The following is a 23,837-nucleotide window of genomic DNA, read 5'->3' on the forward strand; positions in this document are numbered from 1 at the left end:
GTGATTTCTTGTAAAAGTCTTTGTATTAAAAAAAAAAAAAAAAAAAAAAAAAAAAAGCCTGTGGGAGTTCCCATCGTGGCGTAGCTGAAACGAATCTGACTAGGAACCATGGAGTTGTGGATTCGATCCCTGGCCTCGCTCAGTGGGTTAAGGATCCTGCTTTGCCGTGAGCTTTGGTGAAGGTCGGAGACATGGCTCGGATCTGGCATTGCTGTGGCTGTGGCTATGCCCGGCAGCTACAGCTCCAATTAGGCCCCTAGCCTGGGAACCTCCATATGCTGCAGGTGCAGCCCTAAAAAGACAAAAGCCACAAACAAAAACAAAAAGAAAAAATGTCTGTGGTACCTGAGGGATGATACCTACAACTCTTTCTAACTAGAACCAAAGTCCTTGAACCTATGACAACAGACTAGTACACCATGCATTGTAACCAGTCTACCTACCAGATTCACTGTGGAGCATCATCAAATTGGAAGCTCTCACTCCATAAATCTGAGCTCGCATCTGAGCCTGTGTAGGTTGAGCATCTCAGTGATTTTTTACTATGTAGTTCTCATTAAGAATCACTGTTTGGGGAGTTGCCATCATGGCTCAGTGGTAACAAACCTGACTAGTATCCATGATTACTGGCCTTGCTCAGTGGTTAAGGATCTGGCATTGCCATGAGCTGTGGTGTAGATCGAAGACACGGCTTGGATCCAGTGTTGCTGTGGCTGTGGTGTAGGCTGACAGTTATAGCTCTGATTTGATCCCTAGCCTGGGAGCTTCCATATGCTGTGGGTGGGCCTGAAGAGTCAAAAAAGTGGGAAAAAGAAAAGAAAGAATCACTGTTCGAAGTTCTTCCTGTGTCTCAATGGGATTGGCAGCATCTCTATAGTGCCAGGAATGCAGATTCAGTTCCCGGCCTGGCACAGTGGGTTTAAAGATCCAGGGTTACTGCAGCTGTGGCATAGGTTGCAACTGTAGCTAGGATCTGATCCCTGGCCTGGTAACTCCTTATGTTGCAGAGCAGCCAAAAAAGAAAAAAAAAAAAAAAAAAAAAGAATCATTCTTCAAGTTCTCTTTGACAAAATGTTTCTTGAGTTTAGGATGCAGAAAAGAAACTTATGCTAACAAGGGACACAAATGCAATGTTGTACTTAATCTCAAAAATATTTCTTTCTTAGTCATCGTTCAGTATTTTTATGTGATTTCCACTGAATCAGAGCTTACAGATCTTAGACATTTGAACTGTTTTTTTTTTTTTTTTTTTTTTTTTTTTGCTGTGATCATAAAAGATCAGGCAACAGAAACTCAGTTGGCTTTCAGATGGAATATGTATGAAGAAAGAGGAAGAGACCTACATATTCTTAAATACAGCACGTAAGCACATAAAGATAATACGAAATATTTTTTGGCCCTGCACATGGCACATGGAAATTCCTGAGCCAGGGATCGAACCCATGTCACAGCAACGACCAGAGCTGTTGCAGTGACAACACTGGATCCTAACACACTGCGCCACAATGGAACTCCAATAAATATTAAACTTTTAATCTCTTACATCTTCTGCCTGCTCTTCCAAATCCACACAGCACTTTTTTTTTTGCCTGTTTCCACCCTGCTCTCTGGTCCAAAAGACTGACCTGAATGAATTTTTAATAAAACCCATAACTTCTGGCCAATGGGTAGCCCAGGAAGGATATTTAAAATGACAAGGTCATTTTCAGCTGGCTGTGTCCCTGGACCAAAGATCACTGATCCCCTTCAGCCAATCAACAGTTTATGGCATTCTGTGCTTTCAAGTTTGACGACTGCCCCCTTTCCTCATCCCTTGAAGAATGGTAACAGCTCTGACGCAATTGGCCCTAGTTTACTGTACTAGCTCTTGCGGCTTTTCTGCATTTACACTTAATAAATAAATCCTTGTAAATAAGCCCTCCTGGAATTACCCTATTTTGAGTATGACATATACTTCCTATTTACAGAAACCCTGACTGAAACAGTCTTTGATGTTAACGGCACCTTTGAGAATCTTTGATTAATACAAAGGAAGTGGAATATGTGAAAACTTGAGTTGCAGTTTGGTTAAAAAATTTAAATAAAAAGTAACTGATAAAAGCAGCATACCTAAAGAATTAAGGAATAGTGTGGTAAAAGTCATGTTAAAATTGAGGTAGTAGTGAATATGAAAAAAATGAGATGTTGGTCTGATCTATGACAGGGAAAAAAGCAAGGCGATGTGAATTTTAACTGAAGAGAAACACCGTCACAAGGCTGACACTGGTAGGATTTCTTCACATGCCCCAAAGACACTTGATCTGTGCTTTTGCATTCATCTGGGGGCAGCTCATTAACAAGAGAATATAGGCAAGCTGGAAGAAGTTCATAGAGGAGGAAAAAAATGATAAAAAGCGCTGGAGGATTGACATGTGAGAAGAGATTAAAAAGATGAAATCACTCTGCTTGAGCTAAGTGGTGACTAAGGGGGAACATGTCAACCATTTACAATTACACAAAGGTTATAAACTCCAAAAGAGAGGCAGTGATTACCACAAATCAAGGGAGAAGTGCTCTGTGGAAAGAGAAGTTAGCTCAAATAACAGGACCATTTGCTAATGTAAAGCTATTATAAAGCTGAACGTTATCTACTATAGCTTTTGAAAAAGATAAAAATAAAACAAATTACAAACCGTTACTTAATTGTTTTTTCTCTCTTTTTTTCTTTCTGTTTATGGCCACACTTGCAGCATATGGAAGTTCCCAGGCCAGGGGTCAAACCAGAGCTGCAGCTCAAGCCTAAGCCACAGTCATTACACGGCATGGTAACACCAGATCCAAGCCACAGCCACAACCTGTGCAGCAGCTTGTGGCAATGCTGGATCCTTAACGCATTGAGTGAGGCCAGGGGTCAAACTCACATCCTCACAGACACAATGTCAGGTCCTTAACCTGCTGAGCCACAAAGGAAACTCCCATTACTTAATGACTTAATATTATATATGTGGATTCTCTATAGTCTGTCTGTCTGACTGTCTGTCTATCTATCTGTCTGTCTATCTTTATGTCTCTTAGAGATCAACCTTTCACAAACATATATAGAAATAAAAGTAGTTATTGCTACCATAAGTTTTGTGCTAAACATTTAACAAACACCTCATTTAATTGTTAACACTGCATTTTAACCATCAGGAAAACAGGGTAAGAAAATTCGAGCAACATTCTGATAGTAAGATAGTAAGTGTCAGAAGCCACCGGCCTACACCAGAGCCACAGCAATGCCAGATCTGAGGCACATCTGTGACCTACACCACAGCTCATGGCAACGTCGGATCTTAACCCACTGAGCGAGGCCAGGGATCTAACCCGAAAGCTCATGCTTCCTAGTCGGATTCACTAAACACTGTGCCACGACGGGACCAAACCCAAGAATCTTTGTCTCCATGTCTCTGCTTATAAGCAAGCTCCGGATAGTTAAACTACATTAATGCATTATTATATCTACAAATTTTCATTATTCTATAATTTATGTGACCGTATGGATTGTTTACAAATTTTATGAAATATTTTTGTTATGACTTTTTCCTAAATACCTAGTAATATATTTTAGGTACCTTGGAATATGACTATTCTTGGCTCGTGGTCATTATGTTCACAAAGGAGAGTTATGTCCACAGCTATTTTCCATTCTTGAACAATCCACGTGGTCATCATCCATTCTATGTGGTAAGGCCTAAATAATTTCATTTCTTTATCTGAGACACTGCTTATTTTTAGTTTTGAAAAATAATTTCTTGATACACTATTTTATGCAATTAAAATTATTCAGTAAGTTATAATATATTTATAAATCTGTAGTTTTAAAGAAATTATGTTACTGAGTTTTCTTTTTTTAAAAAACAATCACTTCTCACAATTAATTTTTGTTGAAGATATATTGAAAGAAAACCTTGCTCATGGCTAATATTTCAAACAGTACAGAGACCATAAAGTGAAATGAGTGAGTCTTTTTCCCTTATAATCTTCAACCTCTGTGGTTAGAGATAACCACCACTAACAGTTCCTTTTGTACCTTTCCAGGAATTTTCTATGCACATATCTGTGCATACTTCCTTTTCTTCACTTAGCCAGTTAGTTTGGCTGTCTTTCCCTATCAGCATATAAAGTGATACTTTATCCTTTTTAATATGATAAAACATTCTATTATATATTTGTCCATTTCCCTGCTAATAGATATTTAGATAGTTTTTAGAGTTTTCAAAATAAGCAATCCTCTTATGAACATATATCTATATTTATCTTCGCATACCTATCCCTTACTGACGGGGTAAATTTGTAGCTAGAGCATTTCTGGGTCAAAGCACACGTATGTTTAAATTTTTTATAGGTTTTTCCCAACTGCCATTCCCAAAGTGGGTTTTACAGCAATATAAGAAAATATGAGAGTCTAAACAGGCTGCTCACACTTTAAAACACAGAACTCCAAAAGGCCATGGTATTAATGTCTGCTTTGTGTGCGTAAAATGGCAATTTGCCAAAGATGAACATTTTATTCTACATACATATTTTACCCCTGGACCAGACTTATCATTGCCCACTTACATTTTCAAGTCAATAACACATTACTTGTCTGTATTTTTCCATAGCTTAATTAAAAAGAAACTTATTAATATTTAAAATGACAGATTTGACTAATTGTTCATTTTAGGTCTTGGTTTAGGCTATTTCTTCTATCTGGAAAATCCACCTCACTCCAACCCTGCATGTCTATATCCTGTTTACCCTTCATGGTTTATTTCAAGTAATACCTTCTCCATCTAAATCATGTTTCTTTCCTAAGAACTCCTAGCACCTCTGTTTAACCCTTTAGAGGTTATAAGTCCATGATAAATGGTAGCTAACATTAGTTTAGACACTAGATTTTTTCCCATTCTATAAATGTTCTTATTCTCTACTGTCTGCCTTCCTTTGCCTGGTCCAGTAGATTGATTTAGCTGAAACTACATATTTAGTATTGTGATGCTACTTTTCTTTTCTTTTTCTTTTTTTCTTTTTTGGCTGTGCCAATGGCATACAGAAGTTCCCAGGCCAGGTTTTGAACCCGAGCCACGGCGGTGACAATGCTGAATCCTTAACTGCTAGGCTGGCAGGGAACTCCATCACGTTTTCACTTTTAATGGTTAAATACTGGTTATTTAAATTATTTAAATGGTTAAAATAACATTTTTATTCTATAGTTTCAGATTTTCAAACACAGCAGAAAATGATTTAAAATGTTTCTTTGGAACACATAAACATGTGCAACATTAAAAATTGAGAGTTAAATCTGAAACATGCCAGTGAGAGTAACATGGATGCTATCATATTAAAGGCCTTTGGAGGCAAGGGAGCATAGTTTACAAGCCATCGGACCTATTTATAGAGCTGACTTCTTTTTGCAATGTCAACTGTAACCTTATACTTATTTTAAGCCTCAGTGTCTCAAATATCAGTCTCTACTAGTTGTACAGTTCTCTCTTATTTGATATCAGAGAGCCCAATGGAGCCTTCTGAAGAACCTAGTCATATCAGCAAAGATAACTTTTTAGAAGTTCCTAATTTATCTGATTCTCTTTCTGAAGATGAAGAGATTAAAGCTAACTTCAGACCTGGTTTCTCCCCTCAACCTAGCAGACGAGGCTCTGATTCGTCTGAAGACATTTACCTGGATACTCCACCACCTTCAGGTGCGAGAAGAGTTTCATTTGCCGACACCTTTGGATTCAATCTTGTGTCTGTTAAAGAATTTGATTCCTGGGAATTACCAAGTAGTTCAACTGATTTTGATTTAACAAAGGACATTTTCCACACAGAAGAATATGTTTTAACTCCACTGTTTGACTTGCCTTCTTCAAAAGAAGATCTTATGCAACAACTTCAAGTACAGAAGGCAATATTGGAGTCAGCTGAGTATCCTCCTGGATCTACAAGTATGAAGGGTATTATTCGAGTTTTGAATATTTCTTTTGAGAAGTTAGTATATGTGAGAATGTCTTTAGATGACTGGCAGACATATTATGACATATTAGCAGAATATGTCCCGAATTCATGTGATGGTGACACTGACCAGTTCTCCTTTAAGATTTCACTGGTTCCTCCTTATCAAAAAGACGGCAGTAAAGTTGAGTTTTGTATACGTTATGAAACTTCGGTTGGTACATTTTGGTCAAATAATAATGGCACAAATTATATATTGGTTTGTCAAAAGAAAGAACAAGAGATGGAGCCTGTAAAACCACAGGAAGATGTTCCTAATAGACATATAAAAGGCTGCTTAAAGGTAAAATCAAGGTGAGAATATATCTTACATTCCTTAATTTTTTATCTTAATTTTTTAATGCCACTATTTCACTGGTTGTAAGAAGTAGCCATTCTGTTTAAAATATACATGTTATGTATAAAACAATAGTGCTAGGCTTTAACAAGTTCAGTGCTATTCAGATAATAGTACTGTATTATCTCTTCTCCAAATGTAAGAAAAATATGGGTATAAGGTAACAGATGGCGGGGGGAGGGATACAATTATATGTTGCCTACATAATGAGCTATAAATTGCTTAAATCCAAACCATGAAATCTAGATTTGTAACATGTAAAACTGTTTGTCATTTAAAGTACATTTATTTTTAGTGTTTTTAAAATATTTTTGCTGTACTTCAGAATATCTCTAATTAACATAAAACTGTTTCAATATGTACCTAGTACTCAGAAATTCATAGACTTCCCCCGAAAGTTGTAACGAACCTTTTAATGACTGAGTCACACAGAGAGGTGTTCGGAGTGATACATGTTAAGTTAAATCATAAGAGCTATGACTTTAATAAGCTAAGAGAAAAAAGTATAAGAGCGGTAATACATGAATTACACATAAAAATTTATAATTGTAACCAAATATAACATTATGGAAAACAGAAGTAGCATGATTTAGTAAAAGTAAATGGAGCAGAATTTTTTTAAAATGACCCAAATAGAAATAAGGATATTAGCTTCATAGATTAGAGATTTGGGATATGACCTCTCATTAGTAACCTTGCTCTCCTGTTAATACGAAAAACAAAGAAAACTGGGTATTCAGTTATCTCTATTATAGTGTTGACCAATTTCCATGACAGTAGGTTAGTGGATAAAACATCCAGGAGGAGATGGGGCTCTCCTGCTCCTCAGAGTGTCCCAAAGGAAAAATTCCCATTGCTCCACCAGGTGCAGGCAAATACTTGATTTATCTTCTGAGTGGTCCATTCCAACTGTCACTAGATGCAAAGATTCCAGTAACTGCACCACAAATAGTGAAATATGATGAAAAGGGAACTGTATTAGGAGTCAAGACTCAGAGATTCTAAGTGGAATTAAATAAAACATAAAGAATTAGACTGGGAAATGTTTAACCTCCTAGGCTTATTATGTTGATCTATTATAAGGCGATACATAAGAACCACTAAATGTGTTATTCTAATGCATTAATGAACTAAATATAATGTAGGAGAAGCAATTCAATCACATAAACTAGTTCTGCTGTCATTATCCTTTAAAATAATTTGAAAGATTGGTTTATCTGATTTTGTGAGTTATTCTAACTAAGTCCGAACAAAACTTTCTCAGGTTTTAACTGCTGCTACTAAGATAATATAATCATATTCTCTATGTGCTAAAGTAATAGTTTACATGTTTATGAAGTTACTTAGCAACATGTTATTATGTAGACAAAATAAGTTCAGTACTATGTCATAAACTGATTTATATACATAAACATACTAAATGTTTATTAAATGCTTTACATATTAAATGCCTACAAATAGGTTAATTACCATTGAATATCTAATAAATATGCTGCAACTTGCCCTACATATTAGAGAAAAGCAAAACCTAGAAAAGGCACAGCCTTACTGCCAAAGACCTCGTAAAAGAAGCAGTGTTTAACTCTTGATTTTTCTGCAAGTTAGAAATGCAGCTTTAAAATTATAAGCATTACATGTTGAACTATGGTAAAGATAGAGGATTCTTTTGATAGACTAAATGATGTGATACCAAGGACAAAAATGGATGACAGCTAGGCCTAATCTAGCTCAGTCATGATACTATTGAAACTTCTCCTAGCCTAAGATATGTATAATTGGATATATGTATCTGTACACACACACATTTGTATTCAGAACCGTAATCACTGGATTCATAGCGGACACCATTCAAGTTTTAATATTGCGTTGGGGAAAAACTTGAGAAGAACTAAACCACAAAATGGTCCAAAGGCCTGTAAAGTTTCCTAATGAGTTATAAAAATGGAAAAAATCTCTCTCCTTCAAAACCACAAATATATTTTCTGCACTTCTATAACTTAAAAATGACCAACATAATTCAAACCACATTTTGAAAAAAAAAGCATTTGCCTCTGGAGGAGGCCTTTTGTGCTGAGTCTCAGTCCAACATGAATTTTTACATCTGATTTATATACCACTCAAAATGGAGTGTATAAAGGAAATCCTGACAGATCCTTAGAACAGCATGTGCTATAATAGAATATTTATATAGCTTTTCCGTGATATAATTTATATGCAATGGGGTTTCAAATATTCCTAAAACTCACACAAGAGAGCATTATCAAATTTCTAAATGAATATTGCAGTTGGATTTCATTGTGAAGAAGTTGGTTAGGGAAAAATAGCTAACCTTATGAGTGTTCTTTTATGAAATGTGTACTTGGTTAAAGCAAAAATGAACTAATACTTATTTGATCAAAAAATGCATAGCTTCTAAAATATCTCCCTCGCTTCAAAGGTTACGGAAACTAACTTGGTCTGTTTTGAGCATTTCCACACTTTAACTTAATTTGGAGGTCACATCTTTGAGGTGATAAATGCACAAGAGAAATGTATGTGAATTTTTACGTCATACATGCAAGCAGATTAATAGCAGTGTGTAATATATCAGAGTTAAACTGAATATAAGTCCTGATATAGAGAGTAACAATTAACTTGAATTCCTCTTAATATCAAAGTTAATTTGCTATCAGAGTCCTAGAGATTTTATTTTCTAAAAGTGTCAATAATCCCTTTTAATAAGTACAGAAAGAACTGTGGGAACATATTTAGCGATGTAGGATTTCTGTTACATCAATCACCCTATGCATTATCTTTTCTCTATGGAAATTTTGTTTTAGGTCAGAGTTTTCAAATCTCTGCATTGATGTGGTTGTCTGTTTTCTTTTATTCATATTAATCTATCTACCTTAGACAGAAAGAAATATTTACAGGGAGAGGAAAACTGAGCTTGTAACTCATAGGCATGTGACTGAGAGTGATCCAAAGGTATTGAATTGCACTGAAAGGCATGCATCATGAGATACTTGATAAGTGTCACTACCTATGTGACACTAGGATATGTGTTAGCAAACAAACTAAGCAGATCTGTTCTACATCCCATGGACATTATTTCAAAATATGTGACCAAAAGAATTAAAGGACATTGATATAAAAAAACATTAAATGTACATAGATAAATAAGTTAAAAAGAGCATGCAGAAACAGTATAAATTCAAAGTTAAAATTTGGGGCTTCAGGGTTAAACATATTTGGGTTTGAGTCCAAGCAGCTAGCTGTGTGACCTTCTGCAAGTTAAACTTATTACTATATTACTATTCACAATTAACAAAAGGGGTGCCATCTCAAAGAGATTTCCATAAAATAATACATGTAAAGTTTTGGCATTGTATCTTGTACATAGTAGGTTATCAGTTAACTGTTAACGCCTATAAAAGACAAAGCTAACTCTAGATTTAGGTGGATCTGAAAAACCATAGAAAGGTTCAGACTGCCCCAGAGTGCCTCTCTTCTTTCCTCTCAGCATTTCTAAATGTTCAGCTTTGGAAAGTCATTTCTTTGTCTCTTGCAGAATTTTAATCAACAAGGAAAACTCAGCAAATTGTAAATTTCCTTTAGATATGTGTCCCTTGATAGCCAAAACATCTTAAGGTTGGAAGAGATCTTAATGACTACTAAAATTCCCATGTTTAATAGATGAAAAAATGGAGAACTAGATCAAAAAAGTTAAAGAAGCCTTTGATTATGGCATTGAATAGACATACATGTTAATCCCGGTTAATATACACTTAATAACTATGTGGCCGTGAACATATTACTTTCCTTCTCAAAGCCTCAGTTTATTTATCTATAAAATAGCGGTAATAACAACCAATGTTGTGATGACTAAAGTAAAATGAGATTATATTTTTAAAATCTCTAGTAAAGTGTTGGGCACATATAAAGTGTAATCAAATCCAAATATAATTGCCATCATTATTATGAAATTGTGTTCAGCTAACTAATTTCTTGGTTCTTGGACTTGTGTTATTTCACCTGACAGCATAGTCTTCCTTGTTCAGGTTTCAAAACTCATTCCACAAGTATTTATTAAGGGCCTATGTGTCAGGTACTGCGTTGTTAGGTGCAAGGCTGGAAACATGACCCCGCGAAGAGGAGAGGCCCCAAGGGAACAGGTCTAAGAGCAGCTGAGAGCAGAAGCGGGGTGGGGGGGGGGGGGGGGGGCGGAGAACACCAAAACCAAGCTCTGATTCTTTGGGTATATAAGGGAGGCCATGAATAAAAAATAAGAACCACTTAGCATTACATTTTAAGTTTTCTTGAATCTGTGATCTATAAGTGATCTTATGTACTGACCAGGAGACTGACCTTTTCAGCATCATTTTTTTTTCCTTCCAACAGCTGCTAAATGTATGTTCCCAACCATTGGGTATACAGACTGACTTCATCTGGTTTTATATTTTATTAAGTGAAACCAATTTATTATTTTAAGTAATGAAATGGCATAATATGGGTGTTGGATGGTATTTATAACCTGGCCAGATGAATGCAAATAAATTCCTTCAAGATTTCAATGCCAAAGGAAAAAAACTGATTAGTCTTCAATTTTTGTAGCTGAGGAATAGAACCAGGCACATTCAAAAATGGGAGAGAGATACTTTCTAATGCATGACTTTAAGATTACAGAGAGTTTATCTTTCAGGGTGGCAAAATCATTAAAATGAGGCCAAAAACATTTTGGAAAATGGGGCATGAGATATGGCCAAGTTACATGTTCCAGTCATAGCCATAGGATCATGAGACTTCCTTAATTTACACTTACAGTATAATCTGGGATCTTGGAAATAGTCCAAAGAGGTGTAAATAGCCCCATGAGGCCTTCAGAGTTTAATGCATTCCATAACTAACCTGTTTTGAGTCCACACTAATTGTGGAAACCAGGTCTGTTTAAAGGAGGGACCTCTGGCAAGGCCATATGGAAACATAAAACACAGCTGCACAGGACTCGTCAAGAGGACTGTTTGGAAGCTGCCAGCTGGTTGACAGCAAGGAGCCAACTAGCTTAGAGTTTCCTTGGAGAACTACCAGGGCTTCAGGGCTTCCTGGCTTTGTGGGAATCCATACCCCTATAAGCCTAGACTTTCCTAGAGTTGTTTTGAACCTTTTCTGTGAGAAGAAGAACAAGAGGGTCTCAGCACTCAGGGTTTCTCTCAAACCCTAGCTGAAGGGAATGATTATGAATGTCAGGCCTCACCTGGATCCTCTGGGATGTCTATGCGCCTCCCTTCCCACCTGAAGCCCATCTGCGGCCTATAAAAATGGAGCAGGGCCCAAGAACTGGGGGCCAATAAAGCTCCAGGAAGAAAAAAATGATTGTGATGTGGGACATTTAAGTCTTTCACATTTTTCCAATTCTGCTATAACTCTTGCCTCTGTTTCAAGGTTTTATCCCAACCCCCCAGCAGGAATAGCATAAAAGAAGGTGACATCAGAGGCAGACATCTGAAGTGGGCCTGACTGCCGGGTACCTTGTCACATTTAAAAGATCATAGAGATATAGACTGTGTGTGTGTGTGTGTGTGTGTGTGTGTGTGTGTGTGTGTGTGTGTGTGTGCATGTGAGCTTTTATGTGTAGGCACACATTTATATAACACACACACACACACACACACACACACACACACACACACACCTCTCCTTAATTGCAGACAACTCTAGAACATCAGACTATCTCTGTCTTACATCAAATTAAGGTCAGCTGCACAAATGGACGTTAAGTTTGGATTGGGACAAGGGAAATGGATAATTTTAGAGCAGAGAGCACTCTGGGGTATGAGGCAGATTTGAGTACAGGGTTGTGGTAAGGGCTCCATAGAAGCAGGAGGATTGTGGGGTTTGGAGTGGGTCTGTGCGTTTCAGCGGGAAGGAGGACTCCAAGAACAGTATGGCACATTGGAAACAGCACGGGCTCTAAAGTAGGGCAGATTTGGGCTTTCATTCTAACTAATTGCTAGCTATGTGAACTTGGATAAATTACATTTTGTATCCATTTTATTCGGGCATAAAATAGGGATAATAGTTTCTACTTGGCAGCGCTGCTATAAGAAATACATCAGTTAACATATATAAACATCATACCAGTTGCTGACACTTTGTAGATACTCAAAATGGCATTGGTGATAAATTCCACATTTTAAAATCCTGTATATGGCTAGTCCTATGCCCAAGATTAATGGAAGATTTTTTTTCCCCTCCATATCATTCCTGCTGCCTGGACCTGAGTTAGTACAAAAACATAGTTTCAAAATTATAGGTTCAATAAGCTTTGGGGCATTAACCAGAGAAACTAATATTTTATGGCATTGCTTCTATGGGGAAAAATTATTTCCAAATTCCAGAAACTTCTGGGTTACAAAAACTTTGGAACATCAGCTGGATACTAGGTATGTATTTTAATGATGAACAACATATTTTTTTCTTAAGGTAGTTCTTTTTTTTCTTTCTTTTTTTTTTTTTTTTTTTTTTTTGGTCTTTTTGCCTTTGCTTGAGCCGCTCCCAGGCATATGGAGATTCCCAGGCTAGGGGTCGAATTGGAGTTGTAGCACCAGCCTGCGCCAAAGCCACAGCAATGTGGGATGCGAGCTGCTTCTGTGACTCACACCACAGCTCACAGCAATGCCGGATCCTTAACCCACTGAGCGAGGCCAGGAATCAAACTCGCAACCTCATGGTTCCTAGTCGGATTCGTTAACCACTGTGCCATGACACGAACTCTTTAAGGTAGTTCTTAATATGCTTTTTGGGGCCAAATAATTAAATTAGATATATATAGTTTCACTTTATCACCGCTGTATATGTATGAATAAAAAATGAAATTGAATTTGATGCAATTTTTTCCTCTAAGAAATTATATTATGCACCATTGAATTTTGGTCATTCCTATGTTTTAAAGCATTTTCTGTACTCACCACTATATGTATATATATCTATCTCTATCTATATATATATATATATGTTAAAAAAAGCTCCTCTGGCCATATCCCTCAAATCCTTTCAGGTTTTTAATCTGTTTCTCTAATAGCTTTACTTGGGTAACTGGCATGGTAGTGTTATTATCTATTATATAAATAATAATTGGTTTTGAAACCTTAATCATACCATCCTGCTGTTTAAAGATTTTATGACAAACAGAAATAGATTGCCAAATTGGACTGTTATATATATAGCATTGTTTAGTGACACAGACCAAATGTACATTAAACAAACCTGTCTTAGGAAATTTTACTGATCCTTCCTATCTAGTGACTGTGAAAATAGTCTGTGATGTATATCAGTGCTATTCAAGTCACAACTAGAAATGGGATTCTAACATCATAACACAATGATGTATTGTGTGGAATTGTGGGTGTGAATTTCATTCACCCCTTTTGAAATTTGCAATAGTGAAAGAGATCAAAATATCTCTCAAATTCATATCTGTAAAGGATGCCAAATTATAGATGCTTTTCCTAATATTGTGAAACAAATTTTATAGCCCATTTAATACCGACAGTACTGTTTGTTTTGCAGAATTAAACCGTGATACAAACCTATTGACTCTAAATATATAAGAAAAACCTCATGCTGATTTTCATTCTTAAAAATTACTGTGGATGTCTTGACACAATTACAAATTATACAGAATTGCTCAGGAAACCTTCAGCTTCATAAGCGCCATATATGAAATGAACATGAATATTTCAACATCTTACTAAGATATCCCCTTTTGAGAATTAAGGTTTATAAATTTATATTACATTGTTACAACCTAAATTTCTTGAGTTTTTGGCAATGAAAAACTGCACAGAATTTTAAAATCACACTCAGGTATAAGTAGAAAAAAAAAGTTCTTCCACATGTAATCTTGAGTAAGTGTGTAAGACTGTTGTGTTTAGTGTAAATAAAGTTAAAAATCATCATTGCCAATGCTAATACAGCACTTGATTTCTGAACAGTCTTCACTGAATTTGTACTGTAGGCGAGACCATCTAATTCTACCCTTTGCTTTCAGGCAGAATTATTCTGAAAATTACCCAAGCCAAATGCTTATGATGTTCTCAAACATCTCCTGGGAAGATGGTGTTCTTCAGTAAAGTATTCTATCAGGAAATTCTATGTGTTTCATGTAGCCATTCATGTCGTTTTATGTCTTTAATCTTGTCGTTTGTTTACTCTGATTCTCAATTGAATTAAATGTTAGAGTTCCTATCCTTATACTTTAAACAGAATTACACTGTTTCTGTGACTGATTTCTATTTTTCATGTCAAACAAACCCATTAACTCTAGATTCCCCCCCCCAGGTTCCTAATTATTCAACTAATAAACTAGTTTGTAGTATTACAATGCAAAAATCAGAGAAGAAAAAACTCCACCAACCCGTGAAAGACATCAATCACTATTACAAAGGCCATACATTAGTGTGTCAGGGGCAGCTGAATGGATTAAGCGGCTAGCTAAGAAGCTCTTCTAATTCTGCCCTCTTTAGCTTTGAGTCCTGAGTACTGGACTCCTATGAGAGTCTAGAAATGGAAAGGAGACTTTATTTTACTAAATTACAAAATTAAAAGTACTTCAGAAGATCATTCAGTTTATTTCTCTATCCTACCTTAAAAGATAGTTGTATTAAAATTGTTGAAACCCTCTTAGACAAATAATAACTAATTTTGAATAATGGTTACACTATTTTATAGAAATCTAATTTTTAATACAATTTTGTTCAATGATATAACTGTGTGATATATTGAAAAGAATTTTTTTTTTTTTGTCTTTGTGTCTTTTTTTAGGGCTGAACCCATGGCATATGGAGGTTCCCAGGCTAGGGGGACTTTAGCTGCCGGCCTACGCCAGAGCCACAGCAACACCAGATCCGAGCCTTGTCTTCAACCTACACTGCAGCTCACAGCAACACCAGATCCTTAATCCACTGAGCGAGGCCAGGGATTGAACCCGCCACCACATGGTTCCTAGTCGGATTCGTTTCCGCTGCACCATGAAGGGAACTTCAGAAAAAGAATTTTGAATAGATTTGTGAAAATCAAATGTAATATAGACCGGCTGAAATATAAACTCGTTCAGTGTATCTCTTTGTAAAAAGGTTAATACTGTGTCTACAAGCAGAATTCATTTGAATATATGTTAAAATTGTTGATTCTGTGTGTGTATACAATTTTAACTAAAAGGTATTCTGGGAGTTCCCATCATGGCTCAGTGGAAATGAATCTGGCTAGCATCCATGAGGACGCAGGTTTGATCCCTGGTCTCACTCAGAGGGTTAAGGATCCGGCGTTGCTGTGAGCTGTGGTGTAGGTCCCAGAAGTAGCTCAGATCCTGTGTTGCTGTGGCTGTGATGTAGGCCAGTGGCTACAGCTCAAATTCCACCCCTAGCCTGGGAACTTCCATATGCCCTGGGTGTGGTCCTCGAAAGACAAATAGACAGATGAAAATTTTAAAAAAATTAAAAATAAAAGGTATTGTTCTAAGCAATGAATATGTGCAGAGGACTGATGCAGCCAATCCAGTTGATAATTTATTTAATAAATTGAACACAGGGAGCACTATAAGTAAGGCAGCCCACCTATGTTTAAGTTGTCCTTGATGTATTGATTTTTTTGTGTGGAAAAATACCCCCCCCACACACACATATATATAAGAGCTTTCCATTTAAGTTTTAGAAGTTTAAAGATCTCTCATGCATGTGTGTGTGTATATGTAATACATGTAATAGACATTCTTCAGATAGTTAATATTTTTCCAGTATTGTATAGTTTTGTATTAGTAATACCTCATTCAAAGCTAACCTTTACAAACCAAGTTTTTAAGATAATAGCAACTATATGAATATTTAAGCCATTTTACAAAACTCATAAAACTTGTGCAGTTCAATAGGCCTATTCTTACTATTGATTTATCCATGTTCTAGAACCTGCTTTTGCCCTTTCATGGCTTTTTTAAATTACCAGCATTCTGGCAATATTTGCTCATGGAATAGTACTCCTACGATGCAAAATAAAACAACTTTCCTTAAATGAAAAGGTTGCTGTTTGCCATGTTGGCATCTGATGCAAAGAAATAAACATTCAGCAAAACTTACTGTTCATCAGATATTTTTAGTTGGAAGGAAGAGGACTTTTGTCATATATCTCACTATACTGATTTAATCAGAATGTTTCCAATGATGGTCTTTCCAATAGTGGCCTCCCCCTGCACTTTAAAAACTTCTACGTGTGTGCCATCTTCCCAAATGGACTGTAAGATCCTTGAGGTCAGGAATGGAATGTTGGCTAAGCATTCTCCACTATGACTAACAAAGGGATTTAGCACTGAAAAAATACGGACTAAATATGATAACCACAAAGCCTGGTAAAATCCAAAAGTATCCATTCTGAATAATTAAAGAGTGAATTATGCTTATTATAGTTTCAATGACGAATGCTTTTATTGTTTTCACAGTCTTTAAAAATCAAGTGCCTTCTGGTCATCTCCATCTGGATATTCAGGTGGCAAATTAATTCCATTATGTCCCAAACCAAAGTTACATTTTCCCTCAAATTTGAATCCCTCCTCCTTTATTCTATATTTTGTTTAAAGTCATAGTCATCATTCTAGTCATGCAAATAAGAAATGTCAACATAATAACTGATTTTTCTTTTACCAACTCCTGTTAACTCTATACTCATATTCTATTCCATTGCTACAGAAGTAATGATTGTTCATTTGATTAAACATAAACATTATTTTAAAAATAAAGAATAGAGATGCAAAAACCACACTACATATTATTAAAGCAACAGATAAGAAAAATTTGTCTCTGCAGTAACCACATATTTTTATCTAAATTGTCTTAAAAATGAATATAGAATTGAACATATTAACAATATTAACATCTGTAGTCAGTCTAAATTTAGATGATAACTTTTATTTACCAGGTGTCAATGAAATATCAAGCTGGGAAATATAGTCTCCTATAGGATACTCTAATTATTGTCTTTCCTTCCTTCCTGTCTTCTAAAAAGCTGATTCACTGAGTCACTATAATGTTACTATTCTGTAATGCAAAGTGATCTTCACATCCCACATTAAAAAAAAAAAAAAAGTTCATTAGTCAGCTTTTGGCTTCCTTCCTATCACAATCCAGACCAGTGGGACCAGAAAAAACCCAACAGCCTGAATAATAAAAGAGCAAAGGCAGATATTGCATATCCACTGGTCAGTATTGAGTCACTCATTCTTTCTTTTGGCCAAGGTCAGGACTAGGGACGATACCCATGTTGGTTCTACTTCTGCTGCTCCTGGTACTCACTGATTCTGACACCTGTGGCTTCCAGGTCTGGCTGTTGTCTGTTTGCTTTTCTTTTCCTTAATGACTTCCTTTGACTGAGCCTTTTGCCACTACCTGATTTCTCTTGGGTACCTAAACTTAAACATCTAAACTACCATCCTCTCTGTTTTGAGATTGCAGATTCTTGGTCTTTGCTTATGTGAAATCATAAAAACAAAGACAATTAAGAAGAAATAATGCAATGCATGTGAACGTTTAACTTTAAAATCTACAAAAAGGAGGTGTGATGAATCTGGTACACTCGATCAAATGCTCTTTTTAAAAAAATTACTTTGGAGTGCCCTCTCTGGATGCAATAGGATCAGTGGCGTCTTGGGAGTGCCATGATGCAGGTTCAATCCCTGGCCCAGAACAGTGGGTTAAGGATCCAGAGCTGCTGCAGCTGCAGCTTAGGCCACAACTGCAGCTTGGCTCAGATCTGATTTCTGGCCTTGGAATTCCATATGCCGCAGGGCAGACAAAATGGGAAAAAAATTACTTTAATTTTAAATAAAAGTCATGGGAAGAATATGAAGAATTCCCATATTTTTGTACACAAATGTTTTAAAACTATCTAAAAGAGGATCCAGTTATATTGATTCCAGTCGTAGGTAAAAGTTTTACCTTTGAAAACCATAAGCAATGGTAACTTCCTAGTTTGTAGGTAATTGCTGATTTTTGCATAAACTACATTTAAAATGTTTTGTGAAAATATTAACAAACTCAAATGGAAATAGTACTATTGTCATTATATTATAAAACTTTAAAAATTTTTAAATTAATTTTCTTTTTATGATATAATAATTGGGAAACATATATTCTTAGCAAATTAGCATAAATGAATGATTATATATTTTATATGGCAAAATATAATATACCCCATCTATAATGATATATCAATTAATTCTTATATCACTACTCTCAACTAACGTCATAGTTTTCATTAGGAGTTTTTCTATAATCTTCCTAATATCCTAAAGAACTTTATTGTACAAAACCTGAAATTTCCACCCAAAGTATAAGTGTATTAGTGGGTAGGTAATGCACGGCATTAGCAAATAGTTATGTTTTATTTTCTCAGAAGTATTTTAATAAAAGTAGCTGAAAATTAAAGTTTTATCATTTACATTTCTTGTTGTCCAGTTTACTCTCAGTACACAAATGTGGATGGATTCCTACTGAAAATGGCACTTGTGAGACTGAAACAATTTCTGGGAAAACTAGTTATTAGCTATTGACTGAGCAGTCAGAGGGGTTATTATTCTTAGTACAACAGAATATACTTGTCTATGACTTTTGTAACCTCCAAAAAGTTAATTTTTTGGAAGCCCCTTGAAATTATGTTGGTGTGATAGTAAGTAATTTTTTATGTGTTATTCTTCAACTCCTGGAAAATTCCTTAACCACTTATGGTAATTTTGGACCAATTTGCTTTCATTCTTTTAATTTTGTATCTGAGGATCTATAACATTTACTAGAACTTTTCTACAAAACTAGATGAGACTATCTCATGCATGGACTGCAGCCCAAAAACTTTATGATATTTTACTACTTTAACAGGTTGGCTTGTTCTTTTATCTAGAAATTTCTAGTTATATAAACTTAAGTAATGCATATTTTAAATCTGTTATTATTTCTTAAGTGATGTAAAATTATCTCCCATTAGATCACTTTAATACATTGTAGCCAACATGGCCAGTCACATTTCACATAAGTCAAAACTTTGGCAAAGGGTATTTATTTGATCAAGTCCAGGAAATATATGAGAAGTTGTGTTTGTGATTTAAGGTCTCTAATTCCAGTGGCTCTCAACCATAGTGTCTGAACCAGCCCACTAATCATAAAGAAATTATGGAATCCTTATTTTATGTAGGACTCTTCCAGGTAGCTTCTCTCTTCAAATGTTAATCTAGTTAAGGGATAATATGTACATACATGAGAAGTTAGCTATCAACTTGTACCTCCTTGTAGGAGGTCACAGAAAATACAGAACAGGGGGCATTAGAGAACTGATTGTACTCTGCTGTCGGTGGAGACTGTTTACATAGAGTAAAAAATACTTTTGGACGTAACAGTCAAAACATAAATTGGAGGTTTTGTTAGTGACTTGGATTGCCTGGAATGGAAACAATTGTGGGAGTCAATCTTGACAAAGAAGGTTGAAAAAAACTGTAAAGTCTTGCTAGGCTGAGGATCTTGAACTTAAGTTCCTATGCTCAGAGACAAAGTAATATTTTAGTTATATTAATCCAGAAAGTGTATTCAGAGTAAATTAGAGAGAAAAGTATGAACTAGGTTGCTGTCCATAATAAGGACTATTGATTTTTTATATTCATAATTGTTTTTCACTTACTGTTTCTGTATGTTGAAATATTTAAAACATATATTTTTATCCTTTTGTCATTATCAATATTATTGAATTCTGCTATAGGCCATCTTTAATGTAAACAAACAGATACATGCTATGGCACAAATTTTAGATATTTCTATCTTATTTCTTGGGTGATTTACTTTCCCACTCTGGTGATGCTTAGTGTATATTCATTTTTATAATTGTTTTTGATCTAAATTCTTCCTTCAAAATCTAAGGTTTATTTTTAACTTAGTGAAAAATATTAGTCCAGGCATATCAATCTTTACCCTCTTAAATGGATTCATGGAAATTATACTAGTAGGTTTTTTCTGTATTACCAAAAACCTCAAAACTGAGAGGGTATGGATCTTGATTCACATGAAAGAAAAAAAATCAAAATATCAATAGCAAAGCCCTATGATTTTCAGATTATACATTGACAGAGAGTAAAAAGAAAGATCAGTAACTAGAAGTTAATATAGAATTTTTGTACATTCAATGAACATTTACTGAACATGAACTATGTTCAATAAACAAATTTGTGTTTTTTTACTAGTACTCTAAGTGTCTTAGAATAGTGTCTAAGTGCCAGGTACTATTCTAAGTACTAACGATTCATTAGTGGAAACAAAAATGAAAATCCCTGTCTTCATGTAGCTTACATTCTAATGGAAGGAATATTAATAAACATAAAAATAAGTAAATTATGTTAGATGATCTAAGTAATTGAGAATATAAAAAAATGGAGCAGCATAAGAAGAGTGAGAAGCAAAGACTGTACTTCCTTGAGAAGATGACAATTGATCAGAGACTTGAAGAAAGTCAGTCAGTCATGAAGAAATCTAGGGGAAGAGAGTCCCATGCTGAACAAAGCAGCCAGGGCAGATCTGCAAAGCAAGTTCAAGTGATGGACCTCTCCTTCTGTTTGCATTAGGTTCTCATACTCCTTAGGTTTCCTACACACCCTTGGGCTTATTTCCCACAGGACCAGTCACTACCCACAAGGTCCCTAAGAGAAAGGGGCAGTGCAGCAAAGGCACTGATGAAAACATGTCTTCAGCAGTTTATCTTTGACACCAAACTCTTAGAGAGTTCATTTGTTCTTTCTCTGGCTACCCAGATTCCTATATCCTATCCTTTAGGTCTATCTTTTCCAATGAAAGACTGAGTCACAAATTTTGTCTTAGTGAAGGGGGAGTTGTATTAAGTTAATCTAATCAAGGAAGAATTCCACATCTGAGTTATCTTTAAAAGCACTAAATAATTGTACCTATCATTATTTTTATTTTAAAAATGTCCTGAAAATAAACTACTAGTATCATAAATATTGCCTAGGTTTATGTAAATTGATAGCTGTGATAATAAAACATTTTTCATAAAATCAACACTATATAAATATAAATCATGCACACCATTGTAAAATGATGATTTGGAAAAATAGTAAATGTAATCTTACAAGTGCCTTCGTTTACGTACAAAATGTGGAAAAAACAAGACCAGAATATATGTATATATAATATTTTATATGAAATATTCTTTTACGCATTATAAACCCCAAACACATTAAATTATTAGCATTATCCATGAACTTACATTTAAACCATAAATTGTACTTTCTGCCTTTTTCAGTAACTATCACCTCATCTCTATTATTTTCATCTCAAAACTAATTGCCTCTTTTATGGGATCTAACCAACTAGTATCCTTGGCAATACACTTTATGGGGCTTGCATTTAGAAAAATTGTTTGGGCAATTTGCCACATAGTACAATTGGAAAATATTTTACTAACCTAGGTCTAAATCTTCACAGACATGATCAGTTTTACAATGAGAAATATAGTTTTTAAGGTAGAAAAGATTGTTTCTTGCCCTAGACAGCATCTAAATTTCCTGTCATTAAATAAATTAAGTAAACTCACTAATGTATGGATTGGTAATCCCCATGATGAGTAAAAATTAATTGTTTTATGGCCCTAACAGTAACAGAAGTACAATCCCTATAAAATTTACATTACTGCTGGAGTTCCCGTCGTGGCGCAGTGGTATGAGGTTGCGGGTTCGATCCCTGGCCTTGCTCAGCGGGTTAAGGATCCCACGTCGCGGTGGGCTGTGGTGTAGGTTGCAGACGTGGCTTGGATCCTGCGTTGCTGTGGCTCTGGTGAAGGCTGGCGGATACAGCTCCGATTCGACCCCTAGCCTGGGAACCTCCATATGCCGCGGGAGTAGCCCAAGAAATGGCAAAAAGAAAAAAAAAAATTTACATTACTGCTAACCTGTTTGATTCTGTATATCCTCTTCTCCCACCTCACAGAAAATCTTAACAGCATAGTATTTTTACTGAAGGATTTATTTTTGCACTAACCATATATTGATATAGTAAAAGCCAGTGTAGAATAGTTGTGTAAACTAGTATTTCTTAAACTTGGCTGATTACAGGATGGAAAAATAAAGTACCCATACCCAGATCCTACTATAAGACTCTCATTTCACTGCTTTGAGGCAAGTCACAGGCATTGGTATTTTTCAAAAGCTCCTGAAGTGATTCTGATATGCACCAGAGTTGAGAGTGATATAAACAAAAGACTAAACACAGGTGTTCTGAGTTATAATTTAAAAAAAAAGTTTGAAAAGAATTTAGTCTCAGTATCTACAAAAACAATAATACAATAAAACAAAGAAAAATTTGCAAATAAAATAACACCTTTGCAAATATGGCATGAGGTATTTTTAAGCAATAGCAGCATTAAGGACTATGGGAAGGCAGATATAAAAGATAAGCTTTATAAATAGGCATTTATTAAAGAACTTTTACCCCATCATTTATGATGAATCAGGGAAGGGGAAAAGACACAGTAAATAGCATGGTAAAGTTAATTTCCACTTAGAATGAAGTAAACTTTCAGAAAGTATTTAGTTTTTGTTTTGAAAAGCACTTATTTTATGATTTAGAAAAATCAAACTTTTAAATATGATCTGTAATCATACAGGATCTGGTCCAGTCTGAGCTCTCCTTACAACACATGTATATAGTTGTCACTGCTTTCCTTGAGTTTGAGTTATGGGTCTTATTACAGTTAACCTTTGAAAAATGGGGAGATTAGGGTTGGTGACCCTCTGTGTAGCTGACAATCTAAGTATAACTTATTAGTCTTCCATATACTCAGCTCATCTGTATCCATGGTTCCACGTTGTCAGATTTAACCAACTGCAGACCATGTAGTACTTTAATGTTTACTTTTGAAAAAAATAAAATCTGCAAATAAGTGGACCTGCCAGTTCACACATGTTATTCAAGGGTCAACTGCTTTTTCTTCTGTAGGACTCCATGCTTCCCCAATCATGAAAGGTATACCTGAGATTTTTAAACTGCCAGTTTTCATTTATCCTTCTTTAGACTGTGAGCTCTGTGAAGGCAGAGTTGGTTCAATCTCAGCTCACGCTAGTGGTTTAACTTCTAACATGATACTTAACACAGATCGACAATTTGTTGAATGAACACACATTAAATTTTGTCCAATAGTATACTGACTAGCATGATGTCCAGTATAAGGACTGAATCCTTTTAAAGCCAATTGATAGTGGTCTTCTTCAGAATACTGACTGCGAAGACTTATGCTCCCTTGTTAAAGGTGTGCCAGAGATGCCCATCTTTGGCAACATATCTTCATCCATGCAGAATCCAGCTCTAGCACTTGACCCCTTCAGCAATCCTAGCTTATGGCCCAAATTCTTTAGTCACATCTTCTTTGCCTTTCAGTTCATGTCTGGTTCTCAACTTGTCCTTCCCAAACACCA

General features: G+C 35.6%; 1 protein-coding gene across 1 annotated transcript in view; it reads left to right on the plus strand.

Moving 5' to 3' along the window:
- Positions 5,460-23,837, plus strand: part of PPP1R3A (protein phosphatase 1 regulatory subunit 3A) — a 42,283-nt gene continuing 23,905 nt past the window's right edge. The window contains exon 1 of the mRNA XM_003360157.4: positions 5,460-6,309. Within this exon, the coding sequence (XP_003360205.2) occupies positions 5,519-6,309 (791 nt within the window). The 5' untranslated portion in view covers positions 5,460-5,518. The remainder of the gene's footprint in view (positions 6,310-23,837) is intronic.

This window comes from Sus scrofa, chromosome 18 (genome assembly GCF_000003025.6).
Source record: "Sus scrofa isolate TJ Tabasco breed Duroc chromosome 18, Sscrofa11.1, whole genome shotgun sequence".
Classification (NCBI taxonomy): domain Eukaryota; kingdom Metazoa; phylum Chordata; class Mammalia; order Artiodactyla; family Suidae; genus Sus; species Sus scrofa.